Source organism: Pongo pygmaeus, chromosome 8, assembly GCF_028885625.2.
Source record: "Pongo pygmaeus isolate AG05252 chromosome 8, NHGRI_mPonPyg2-v2.0_pri, whole genome shotgun sequence".
Taxonomy (NCBI): Eukaryota; Metazoa; Chordata; class Mammalia; order Primates; family Hominidae; genus Pongo; species Pongo pygmaeus.
Window position 1 is genome coordinate 122,637,305 of NC_072381.2, and position 12,187 is coordinate 122,649,491.

At 44.2% G+C, this 12,187-nt stretch overlaps 1 protein-coding gene across 1 annotated transcript in view; it reads left to right on the top strand.

Moving 5' to 3' along the window:
• Positions 1-12,187, top strand: part of SLC18A2 (solute carrier family 18 member A2) — a 41,544-nt gene that overhangs the window by 20,893 nt on the left and 8,464 nt on the right. The window contains exons 11-15 of the mRNA XM_054435924.2: positions 6,505-6,583; positions 6,756-6,807; positions 7,442-7,505; positions 8,924-9,043; positions 9,184-9,317. Of these exons, the coding sequence (XP_054291899.1) occupies positions 6,505-6,583; positions 6,756-6,807; positions 7,442-7,505; positions 8,924-9,043; positions 9,184-9,317 (449 nt within the window). The remainder of the gene's footprint in view (positions 1-6,504; positions 6,584-6,755; positions 6,808-7,441; positions 7,506-8,923; positions 9,044-9,183; positions 9,318-12,187) is intronic.

Consider the following 12,187-nt stretch of genomic DNA (forward strand, 5'->3'; position numbering starts at 1 on the left):
TGAGTAGCTGGGATTATAGGCATGCACTACCCCATACTTGGCTAATTTTGTACTTTTAGTGGAGATGAGATTTCTCCATGTTGGTCAGGCTGGTCTCAAACTCCCAACCTCAGGTGATCCACCCACCTTGGCCTCCCAAAGTGCTGGGATTATAGGCGTGAGCCACCGCGCCTGGCCCTCACTTTAATTTATTTTTACAAATTCTTTTTTTTTTTTTTGAGACAGAGTCTCACTTTGTCACCCAGGCTGGAGTGCAGTGGCGCAATCTCAGTTCGCTGCAACTTTCGCCTCCTGGGTTCAAGCCATTCTCGTGGCCTCAGCCTCCCCAGTAGCTAGGACTATAGGTGCGTGCCACCAAACCCTGCTAATTTTTGTATTTTTAGTAGATATGGGGTTTTGCCATGTTGGCCAGGCTAGTCTCAAACTCCTGACCTCAGGTGATCCACCTGCCTTGGCCTCCCAAATTGTTGGGATTACAGGTGTGAGCCACCACACCCAGCCACAAATTCTTTATAAGTGAAACTGAGCATGTTTTCATATGTGTATTAGCCATGTGTATTTCTTTTACTATGAATTTCTTATGAATATACTCTGCCCGTTTTTCTATGAAGTTATTTGTCCTTACTGATTTTATGTGTTCTTTATGTATTAAGATAATAATCTATTACCACATGTTTTATAGATATTGCCCTCATATTGTTCTATGTCTTTTGACTTTATGGATTTTTCTTCAATGGATTTTTTTTTAGCCACTCAAATATTTAAAATGCCACAGTCAGGTTTAGCAGGCTTCCCTTTAATGTCATTGTCATATCAAGTCAAGCCCAGAAAGGCCTTTCCCATGCCAAGATTATTTTTTTAATCACCTGTGTTTTCCCTTAATACATTTTTTATTTGTTTTTTACATTAAAATCTTGAAGCTATATGGATGGAATTTATTTTGTCCCAAGGCATGTGTAGGAACCTAGTAATTTTGTTCCCTGTATGGCCAGTCAGTTGTCCTAGGACCATTTCTGAAGTAGTGGATTTGATTCTTCCCATCCTCATCATTTTCTCAAGGACCACAAGTTCTTGGCTCTCTTTCTGGATTCCCTCTTTCATCCCATTGATCCACTTGCCATTCCTGTTTAGTTACTGTAGCTTTAGAATGCGGTTGCATATCTGGAAGGTTAGTCCTCCCCCACACACCTTTTTCTTTAAGAATTTATCAACGGTCCTTCCTAGAGATTTATGTTCTTTTTATAGTTCTTTCAAGGTACATGTGGATAGCTTCAGATGGAGACTCTCAGTTCTGAATCAAGCAGACATTTTCAGTGTCCCCAACCTTTCTTCAGGTAACCTTAGTCTCTCACAGGCATCCAGCCCTGGGGAAGGGAGGTGTCTTGCCAGAAGCTGACCCCTGGCTTAGACTTTCCCTGTTCTGCCTGCCTCCTTGCAGTTGGCCTGGACTGAGTACCAGTGTCTTTGGGATCTGCATTAAGTTGCTATGCTCTCTCATCGAACAATACCTAAAAAGTCCCAAATGGCCAGGGGAGAGGGGGTGAGGATGGAGGGAAACTGCTAATGGGGTGTGAGGTTTCTTTGTGGGATGGTGACAATGTTCTGTAATCAGATGGTGATGATGGTTGCACAACTCTGTGAATACACAACATCACTGAACCATGCACTGTCAAAGGGTGAATTTTTTTTTTTTTTTTGAGACAGAGTCTCAGTCTATTGCCCAGGCTGGAGTGCAGTGGCGCTATCTCAGCTCACTGCAACATCTGCCACTCAGGTTCAAGCAATTATCCTGCCTCAGCCTCCCGAGTAGCTGCGATTACAGGTGCCTACCACTGCACCTGGCAAATTTTGTATTTTTAGTAGAGACGGGGTTTCACCATCTTGGCCAGGCTGGTCTTGAACTCCTGACTTCGTGATCCACCTGCCTCGGCCTCCCAAAGTGCTGGGATTACAGGCATGAGCCACTGCATCTGGCCCAAAGGGTGAATTTTAAACCTTGTGAATTGTGTCATAAAACAAAACCCAAACCAAGCCTGACATCAAAAGAGGTATTCAGTGAAGGAGGAAGGATTCTTGGAACTAAACAAGAATGTTTCTTAGGCAGAAAATTTAGCTCTGAACTCCCTAGCAGCCAAGATTAAAGAGGAAGCCCAAAGACCTTCAGAGCTCCTAAAGAGGCATGCCGCTTGGCAGGAGGGGTGGAGTTGGATCTGACACCGAGTCAGCGAACAGCAGATGAGAAGACACCCTCCGGCCTTGTTGCTCATACCCACTGCTGATGCTGGAGAGGCTGTTTCCCAGCTCTTCTTCCCTCTCATCCTTGAGGTGATGTGGGTCTCTCGGTGTTTTCAGGAGGCACCCGCTGTCCAAGTGGGGTGTGCACTGCTGAGTTGAGCTGCTATGTTGATGTTGCATGCACTCCTAAGCTGAGAAGCTCTTATTTGTTTATTTATTTTTAGAGACAGGGTCTCATCCTGTCACCCAGGCTGGAGTGCACTGGTATAATCATGGCTCACTGTAGCCTCGACCTCCTGGGCTCAAGCTGTCCTCCTGCCTCAGCCTCTCAAAGTGTTGGGATTACAGGTGTGAACTGGGTCTCTAGGCCGCCTAGCTGAACTCTCATCCTCTGAATGTGTCCTGGCCATGTGCAGGACACTTAAGATGTTTTGTGCTCATCCTCTTCAGACAAAGCCTGAGGCTTTCTTTATAAAGTCTTTAAAGTCAGCCAGAAGCCGTGGGCCATCAGGGGCAGATAGCAGAGCGCAGGCTGCCTGGATCTCATCAGATTGCTGTGTGGGGCTTATCACCGGCGCCAGACGTTCACTCAACCAGCTTGCTGCACATTTCCACCACCGAGGTTCCTCCTTTCATTTGCCCCAGAGATAGACATGTCTGTCTTCAAGAGAATCGGATTTCTCTACCTGCCTCCTGTGTCAGCACCAGCAGGAGGGGAAATACCCCACCTTCCCTAGTTCTCTGTAGCTTTCAGCCCATGGCTCCCTGACCCTGGGGATGGGGTACTGTGAGTGACGCAGTGCAGAGGACCCAGTGCTGAGGGCGGGGAGCTGCCCCTGCATCCCAGCCTCTTGTGTTCAGGAATCTTCTCTGAGCTTGCTCCAGTCCAGGGTGAAAGGGAGGCTGTTCTGCCTTTATGCTTCCCCTCACTGTTTCTGGAGAAAGACTATGATATTTTAAGTTAGGGCAAACAAACTTATTAGCTGCATGGGTGACACAGGATTGCTCTTGCTGAAGGCATTGTTTTTGGCCACATTTTTTAGGGGTGGTAAAGATGGCAGCCCACCCATCTTCCACGTGGCTCCCTTGCCAGCCTGCCCCCAAATTCCTCATCTGCCACTTGAGGGGAAGCCCTGGGCTTGAGTGGGTAGAGAAAGAATGATTTCATGGTGTTTTCTCTATACCTGAGTTCTAGGTCAGATGGCCTCTCTGGACACCTTGAGACTTAGGGACTTACAGTTCGGGGTGAGGCCTACAAGCCCCCAAAGGGAATCTGAAGCCCTCGTCAACAGGCCCCAGACAAGGATGGAGCCACACTCTTGTCTTCTGGTTCTTCTAGCCCCTTTGTATTTAATGAGCTGTGGGGATGCAAAGTGGGACGGAGGGTAGGACACGGGCCTGTACCAGAAGACAAGAGGGACTGCCAGCCTTCTGTGGCTCTGGGGTGCGAGGACTCAGGATCTTCCTAAGCCTGCCATAGGACAGGGCAGGCCATTGCCCCTATTCTGGTTCTAGGCCGAGCCCTTGGCCTTCAGGGAGGGGTCATCTTGAGCTTGGAGGAAACCCAAGGTCTCATTTCCACCTTTGCTTCCGGGGCTGGACAGTCAGCTCAGCTCCCTGCAGGCTTCGTGATGACCAGAGCCCCTCCCTCACTGGCTGGCCAAGGCCGTGGCTGAAGCCAGATTGTACCAAAATCACAAGGAGTGGTAGAAGATCTCCCTTTGGTGAACTTTCTGGTGTGAGCAGAGATACATGAAGAGTGTTGCCCCGCAGAAGGGAGCGTTCCTGCCATGGCCCAGGGCACTGTTGCAGGCCAGTGCCAGCCAACACTTTTCTCACTGAGTCGGGAGAAGCCCTAGAAAGAATTCTTGCTGAGGCTGGGTGTGTGGCTCATGCCTGTAATCCTAGCACTTTGGGAGGCTGAGGCAGGTGGATCACTTGAGCCCAAGAGGCAGAGGTTGCAGTAAGCCGAGATCGTGCCATTGCACTCCAGCCTGGGCAACAAAGCCACTGACATTCTGCCTCTATTGAGACTCCACCTCAAAAAACAAACAAACAGGATCTTCCAATACTGGAACTGCAGTCCCTTAGGGGAGTGAATGGCCACAGAGAGTGGCGTCTGCCTTCTAGATGGAGTCTGGGCTCTCTGGGTCACTACAGACCTCTCTTCGCTCCATTTTTCATTTTCTTTCTCTGACACTGAGGCTGAATGCCAGTTGTTCTTTATCATGGTATCTGCACTGTTATTTTTGCTTGCAATTTGCTTGTTTTATTCATTTATACCTACCTGGCCCTTGGGGATTCTTATCGTGAGAGAAAGGTTGTCATGATATCTTACTATCCGGACTAACAGTCCCTAGAGCTGGTAGGAAGTCCTACAACACAACTTTTGAGGCCAGGTTTATATACCATCTGCTCTGCGGAGCTTGGCCAGACGCAGTTCCAGGTCCCCAGAGCATGACACCTGTGTTTTTGTTATGTTCCTCACTTGGCCAGGTCACAGTTTAAACGTCATCTGCTCCTTTCCTTCAAAACACTTGCGTCAGGACAAGAGTCACGTTGTCATTGTCTTTGCTGCAGGCCAGTGCTGTGCTGGGCACGTGGCTGTCAGTAAATGTTTGCTCAATCAGATTACACTGAACAATTATTTGACCACCACATATTGCTAAGCATGACAGAAATAATTCCCTGGAAAATGAAATGAGATTGCTCTTTATTAGTGTTTCCCAGAACCCCCATGTCTAGAATGATCTGGTTTTGGATTTAGCTCATGGAGCCATTTATTTGGAAGTCCCTGCTGTGTTGGAAGACTCAGCCTGTTTCTGGGTTTGATGGTAGACATTCGTGCTTTATCCTAAAGAGACAAGATCACACTTGCCTGTAAGTGTATGGCCAGCTGCCGGGATGAGAAGGACCTCCAGGCCCCATGCATTTTGAGTGTAGCAGGCACTTGGTCATCTGATATCTACCTGCGTGTCTCACTTATGCAGTCCTCTGATTGAGAACAAAGTAACTTTTACTATGTGTGGGCAAGGCTTGGAATCAAGTCTGATATATCTGATTTCAAGGAAAAAATACTAAAATCACTAGGAGTTTGAAAAGCAGTCACTCATAAAGAGATTGTCCTGTGGTTCTAATAATGGATGAGGACCAGACACAGCTGATGTGGACAATTCCCCTGTAGCCAAGCTGGGTCTGATATGGCTAGGCCTTTCTGTTCAATGTGGAGGACACGTTCAAGGCCACTGCTGCCACCCCCAGCAGAAAATCACCCTGGGCACATGAGAACCTGGGGGATGCAGGTGTCCTCTATGGGGGCAGCAATAAAACTTGGATAGGAGGCCGGGCGTGGTGGCTCACGCCTGTAATCCCAGCACTTTGGGAGGCTGAGGCAGGCGGATCACCTGAGGTCAGGAGTTTGAGACCAGCCTGGCCAACATGTTGAAACTCAGTTTCTACTAAAAATACAAAAATTAACCAGGCGTGGTGGTGTGTGCCTGTCGTCCCAGCTACTCGGGAGGCTGAGGAAAGAGAATCACTTGAACCTGGGAGGCAGAGGTTGCAGTGAGCCAAGATCGTGCCACTGCACTCCAGCCTGGGTGACAGAGCGAGACTCCGTCTCAAAAAAAAAAAAAAAAAAAAGAAAACTGACTTGACCACAAAAAATGACCAGGCAGACATTTATGTTTCTGACATAGAAAAATGTTCATAAAGCTAACTGAAACAAGCAGGATAAAGTATAATCCTTTTTTTTTTTGTAAATCAAAACACACATAAATATATTTATATATGTAAATAAACTTACAGGGGAAAATAACTGTGGTGATTATCTGAGTAATGGATGGGGTTTGGGGTAATTTTAACTTTTTTCTTTTTGCTTATCTCACGGTTCCCTAATTCTTTCAATGACTGCGTCTTACTTCTGTTGGATGAAATCACACATAAGGTTGCAGGTGCTGAGCTCCCAGGCAGGAGCTGTTCGTATCGGCCCACGTGTGAAGCCCACCACCAGCCAGAGATGGAGGCAAGATGAAGCAGTTGATAGAGAAAGGACTTTCATTTCTGGAGTGTCTCAGCAGCTTTGTGTGGAGGATAAGCCACGTGGGTCCAGACTGGATCCGGCAGGCGCCGGATATTAGCTGCTGGGGTGTGGGCCCCGGGGCTTCATTTCATCTGCTCTCATCAACATTGTGGTGTCTACAGTTATTAGTTTTTCTAACATATGACTGATATCAGCACTGATAAGGTCTCGTTTTCATAAATTTACAGGCGTTGCTTTCTTGCCAGCTAGTATCTCTTATCTCATTGGAACCAATATTTTTGGGATACTTGCACACAAAATGGGGAGGTAAGATGATATGAAAACAACACTCATTCTGTTATAATAATGTAGTTCTTTCAAAAAATTCTAAGTTGTTTCTGCCTTCGCTGTTACAAGTAATTGTTTTGATTTCCGTTGAAAATTTGGACTAGAAAAAAATCAAATGATCATTTCTTGATGGTGCTTTTTCTTTTGGTAGGTGGCTTTGTGCTCTTCTGGGAATGATAATTGTTGGAGTCAGCATTTTATGTGTGAGTAAAAGATGGCATTTGACAAGTGGGAACAATCTGTGAATAAAACTTGCGCCTTGGGCAAGAATCACCAAGAAACATTTTACGTTTGAGTTTGTTGATATTTTATTACAGCTTTCATTTTATTCTAATTTTTTATCATCTTAAAAATGTTTGGACAAGACTTTCCAAGGAGTGCATTTTCATTTTATGTCAGAAATTATTTAAAATGTTTTATTTCACAGTTTAACTTTTCCCCTGCATCATCTTAAGCTTGACAGTGTCTTAAACACTTCAGGACAACCAACCTGAAACAATAGCAAGATGTTTTTCTAGAATAAAATCTCTTCTACCAATGGCCAATATCCATCCCTCATGAGGCCTACTTGTTCTTGTCAAAACTTGAGGGTGGACTAGGCTGATCTTTCACATATGCCGGTGACAAGTTTTTCATGGTGGTCATAAAACTCGTTTCAAGCTTTGACTTTTAAAGATTTGGAGGGTCTGGTTCTTCACAAACCCCACCCTTCCTCCTGTTTTCTTCAGAAGGGAACAGGCATACCACGCCCAGAGAAAACACAAGTTCAAGACTTTCCGAGATGATTTAGAGTTGGATCTCTTGTTATTTTAGCATAACATTTATTTCCTCTTACAGATTCCATTTGCAAAAAACATTTATGGACTCATAGCTCCGAACTTTGGAGTTGGTTTTGCAATTGGTAAGTCACACGAACCTTGTGCCTACATTTAAAACTGCTTTTCCACTAGGAAGGGTTCTTCTTCCTCTGGTAGACTGTAGTTCCTCAACCTAAATTTCTAGGATCTTGGAAGGAGGCTGCAGGCAGCTTAGCTAAATTACAGCCTGTCGATTCTCTGTGTAAAGACACCTGCTTCTATGCACTAGTCATTTATTTCCTGAAAACCAGTATTTTTTAAAAGCTGATATTTACAGAAGGAAACTGATGCTCCACTGCTGGGGCTGGGCAAACAGGAATCCCTTGCACAGAGCTCATTTGTGTGGACTCCTCCCTATGAGCAGGTCTTCTCATGAGGGTGGGGGCAAAGGCTTCACATATATATTTTGAAGAGGTTTTAGTACAGACAAAGCAGACTAATGTGTTGATGACCACCTGTGCTGCAGGAATTCCCATGGGCAAGGAGATGGGCTTTTGTAATGTTAAGAATGAGAATATGTTAGGAAAAAATCTGTCACTATTTTGAGTGAATGGTATACTTTTGTCTCTTATTTATAATATACCAATTGATCATGATAAAAGTAAGTGCTCAGTCCACCCCTGTAGAGGGTGGACTACACATACACATAGACACATACACATGCAAACACACATACACACATACATATACAGATACATATATACATATACATAATACACATAAATACATACACATACACACATATACACAGACATACACAGATACATATATACATATACATACATACACATAAATACACACATACACACATATACATACAGACATACACCCCAGCAACAACCACGACCAGCATTAGAATCTCGTCTTTTGAATAGTGGGGAGCAGGTAGCGTAAAGAGGGTGTGTGTTCAGAGTTCCTGGCTCAGACTCCCTGGCTTAGTGAGGGTAGTCAAGCCTCACCTCTCTGAATATTGGTTTCCTCATCTATAAAATGGGGATGCTCATGATTGGCTGCTGTGAGCCAGTGTCTGTGAACACACTGGCAGGGACTCAGAGGTTGGTGCCCTCCCCTCCACATGTGTCAGTGGCAGGCACATGAGGAAAGTTTCTTTCATTGAAATGTTGCTTGCTGCTTCCTAATATGTACAAGTGCTGGGGATATGGGTGAACAAAACCAACAGAAGAGTTGGGCATTTAGCAAAGAATTGAAGAATGAATGACAATTGAGATGATGCTGTGAGAGAACAACTGTATACGAGGGGAACCTGACCTCCTCTGGGGGTCAGAAAAGGCTTCCTTCATTCTTTCTACTCAAAGATCAGTATCACCCCAAGACTTGCAGGTGGTGATGACAGAAGGGGAAGAGCTGGCAGGGTCGTGAGTTTAAGACACAGTCCCTGATATTCAGCCCATTTTGGGTTTACATCCGTTTTCTATACACTGTGTTCCCTGATTGTCCTCAGGAATGGTGGATTCATCAATGATGCCCATCATGGGCTACCTCGTAGACCTGCGGCACGTGTCCGTCTATGGGAGTGTGTACGCCATTGCAGATGTGGCATTTTGTATGGGGTATGCTATAGGTAAGGACATTGGCTTTTCATAAGAACCTTTTACCTCAATACACAATGGATAACGTCTACTAAAATTATTTAAATCTTTGCATCTTTCAGTCTATAAGACATTTGGAAAGAGCTTTATCTAATTCTCTGTTTCCTGAAAGGTCCTTCTGCTGGTGGTGCTATTGCAAAGGCAATTGGATTTCCATGGCTCATGACAATTATTGGGATAATTGATATTCTTTTTGCCCCTCTCTGCTTTTTTCTTCGAAGTCCACCTGCCAAAGAAGAAAAAATGGTAAGAAAAATTTAGGATGCAGTGAGCATTTCTTGATAATTTTAGCATGGCCTTCCTGATAACTTCCTCATGGTTTCATTCTAAAGCCTCCAAATGTAAATGGTGAGAATTCCTTTTTAGTTTGTACCACATAGAGCAGTTACTTCTTTTATTTTTTTATTACTGTGAGAGTTATTTCTTTCAAGCTTATGTTTATAAACTGGGAGAATGAAATTATTTTTGTACATAGATTAGCATCAGTGTTGCTCTTTTGTCGACCAAGTATAAACCTGGAATAATTCAATTTGATTTTCTATGGTTCTTGAAAATCTTGGACACAATCTTTCTGCCTCCTGTACTTATGCCCAAGGTTAGCCATTTGTGGTGCTGTTGCTTTTCTCATAACCCTTACAGCATTCAGTAATAGTTGCTGTCTTGTCTTTACTGTATGTAGGATTTTAGAGATGATTCTACGATTTTTATGGAAAAATCATTGTATATGCACTTTGGGGTATATGTGAACACATAGAACGATTTAATTAATAACTTTATGACCAAAATTATAGCCATAGGCAAGATATAGAGTATAAAGCATCCCTCTTTTGAAAAAGTCCAAATTAATTGATTCAAAATTTGAATTTTGAAATGCATGAGTCATTTTAACCTTTCTAAGGTATTTACCTTACCCAGCAAGGAGAAGCTCAGTGTTTCTGATCATCTTTCTTATCTGGTGTTGCCAGTGTTTAAAACAGCAAATGCTGATAGGTACTTGTCCAGGTGAAAGGAGAGTGTCTTGGATTAAGGATGAATGAGGTGAACAAGAGGACATGCATTTTTGTGTTTGAATAGATGTGAGGTTTGTTTGTAATGTTCTCTTGGAAGTACATCAGAAGGTCTTTCTGACAGTGGAACTGAATGCATCTTAATGCTTTGGCATTTCCTGAACTGCCCTTTGATGCTTTTCCCCAAAAGGAGATTTAAAGACAAACCTTAAAATAAGGTTATGTGCCGCCTGTGTTTGTCTTGGGTGTTTTTTTACATTCATTAATTCATTCCACATATTTTAAAATATATCAAGCACTGGGCACTGGCCTTGTGCCCTTTATTTTAAATAGGATTTAACTAGATACTTTTGAGTAATGCATGGCCCGTCTTACTCATGGAAAAGGTATGGAAGGTGCTGTGGAAATAACTCAGACAGAAGCCATCCCCTTGTCCTTCCCTCCACTTGCTTAGATGCTTCCCCAGCTCTGAAAACCACATCACCTTCTCAGACCTCTCTTAGGAGACATCTGCTTTCCAGCTTGGGTGTGTAAATTCCAGATGCGTCTTTGCTTGGCTGACCCTAGCCCAATGCCTTGCCCAAATGGAGTCAGAAAATTCTCAGCACAAATGCAAACTGCCATTCTGTTGCCATGATAACAGTTTAAGGCTGAATGGAGGTTACTCTCAATGTTTTTGACCGAAAAAAGTATATATGTGTGTATATGTGTGTTTGTGTGTGTCTGTGTGTATGTATAAAATCACCTACAAATGCTCATGTAGCCCAGGAAACTGAAGACTCCTGGGAGATAGTTAGGGCTAGCATGGGCCTGGGAACCAAGTTGGCCCCACCATGTAGAGGCTTATGAGTCTTGGTTTTCTCCTCTGTTGCATGGAGAAATGATAACGTCTACCTCATTGGATTGTTGTGAGGATTAAATGAAAGAATCCCAACAGAGTGACTGGCCCTGTAGCTCAAAAAGTGTGTTCCTATTTCCAATATCACCCCACTCTTTCCTGCTTATCTAACTCTCTGGCTTCCCCGTCAGTCCAGCAATACCTGAATTTTCTCCATTTTTCTTCCTTTGTGATGTGAGAGTTTCCTTTTGCTATACAGACCCCAAAGCTGCTGAATGGGCTCCCCTTGCCAAGCCGGCAAACATCAGTGGCTGTTGTGATGTCCGTTTGCGAACGGCAGCCTGATGGCTTATCTGTGGCCTTGGGAAAATGAATGAGGTCAGAGGCTGAGCAGAGAATGTGCTTGCCCAGCCAATCACCACTGTGTTCCGCAGAAGGACTAGCAGAAGGCAGGCCTCAGTACCCCTCCTCTTTCCCAATTTAAACGAATACTTCATGTTTTAAAAAAATGCTGAAGGAAGTGGAAGAGACGATCCTGAAAGGCCAAACAGTAAGAATTATAGGTTTCCAGAAAGCCACTTTCACTGCAAGATGTTACAATCCTTAATAAGCACCTAGCAAGATAAATCATTAAAAACTTGAGAAGGTGTGCATCTTGCTGCCCATCAATGATGCCCATAATTGAAGGCATCACATCAGATGCCATTTGACTGGCCTAATGGTGACATTTGAGAGCGTTGGCCAGCAGCTGCTGCCTACTCATTGTGCAAGCAGAGCAGGAAGCCAGTGGTGGCGGCCGACAGCACCTAATGATAAGGGGGCATGCAGGCAGGACAGCAGTGTGTGAGGGAGGAGGAAGAATCAATGACCATGCAGTTGAGAAACCCCAGAGCAGATGAGTGCTGGCGTTCAGGATGAGCATTTGCCAAATGCTGGGGGATGTGAGGCCCAGAAGGCATACGACCCTTAGCAAATCATTCTTCCATTAGACAGCATCCTGATAACAAGGTGTTTGGACTTAAGCTGTTTTATATTGTAAGATATAATGCTGTTTTCATGGATCACAAGTGACAGAATCATGAACTATTTTATGAGCATGTGAGTTTGTCTTCCATTTGGTTTACCGGATTTCTGTTTTTTATAATCAGCATCATCAGTATAGGTGGAGGAAAAAAACTGTTACTCAAGTCCCTCTGCACATACGGAAATATCAACATTACCATTTGAGGAAAAATGTATTATAAGACAGTTACATGGTAGCGCTTCACTCT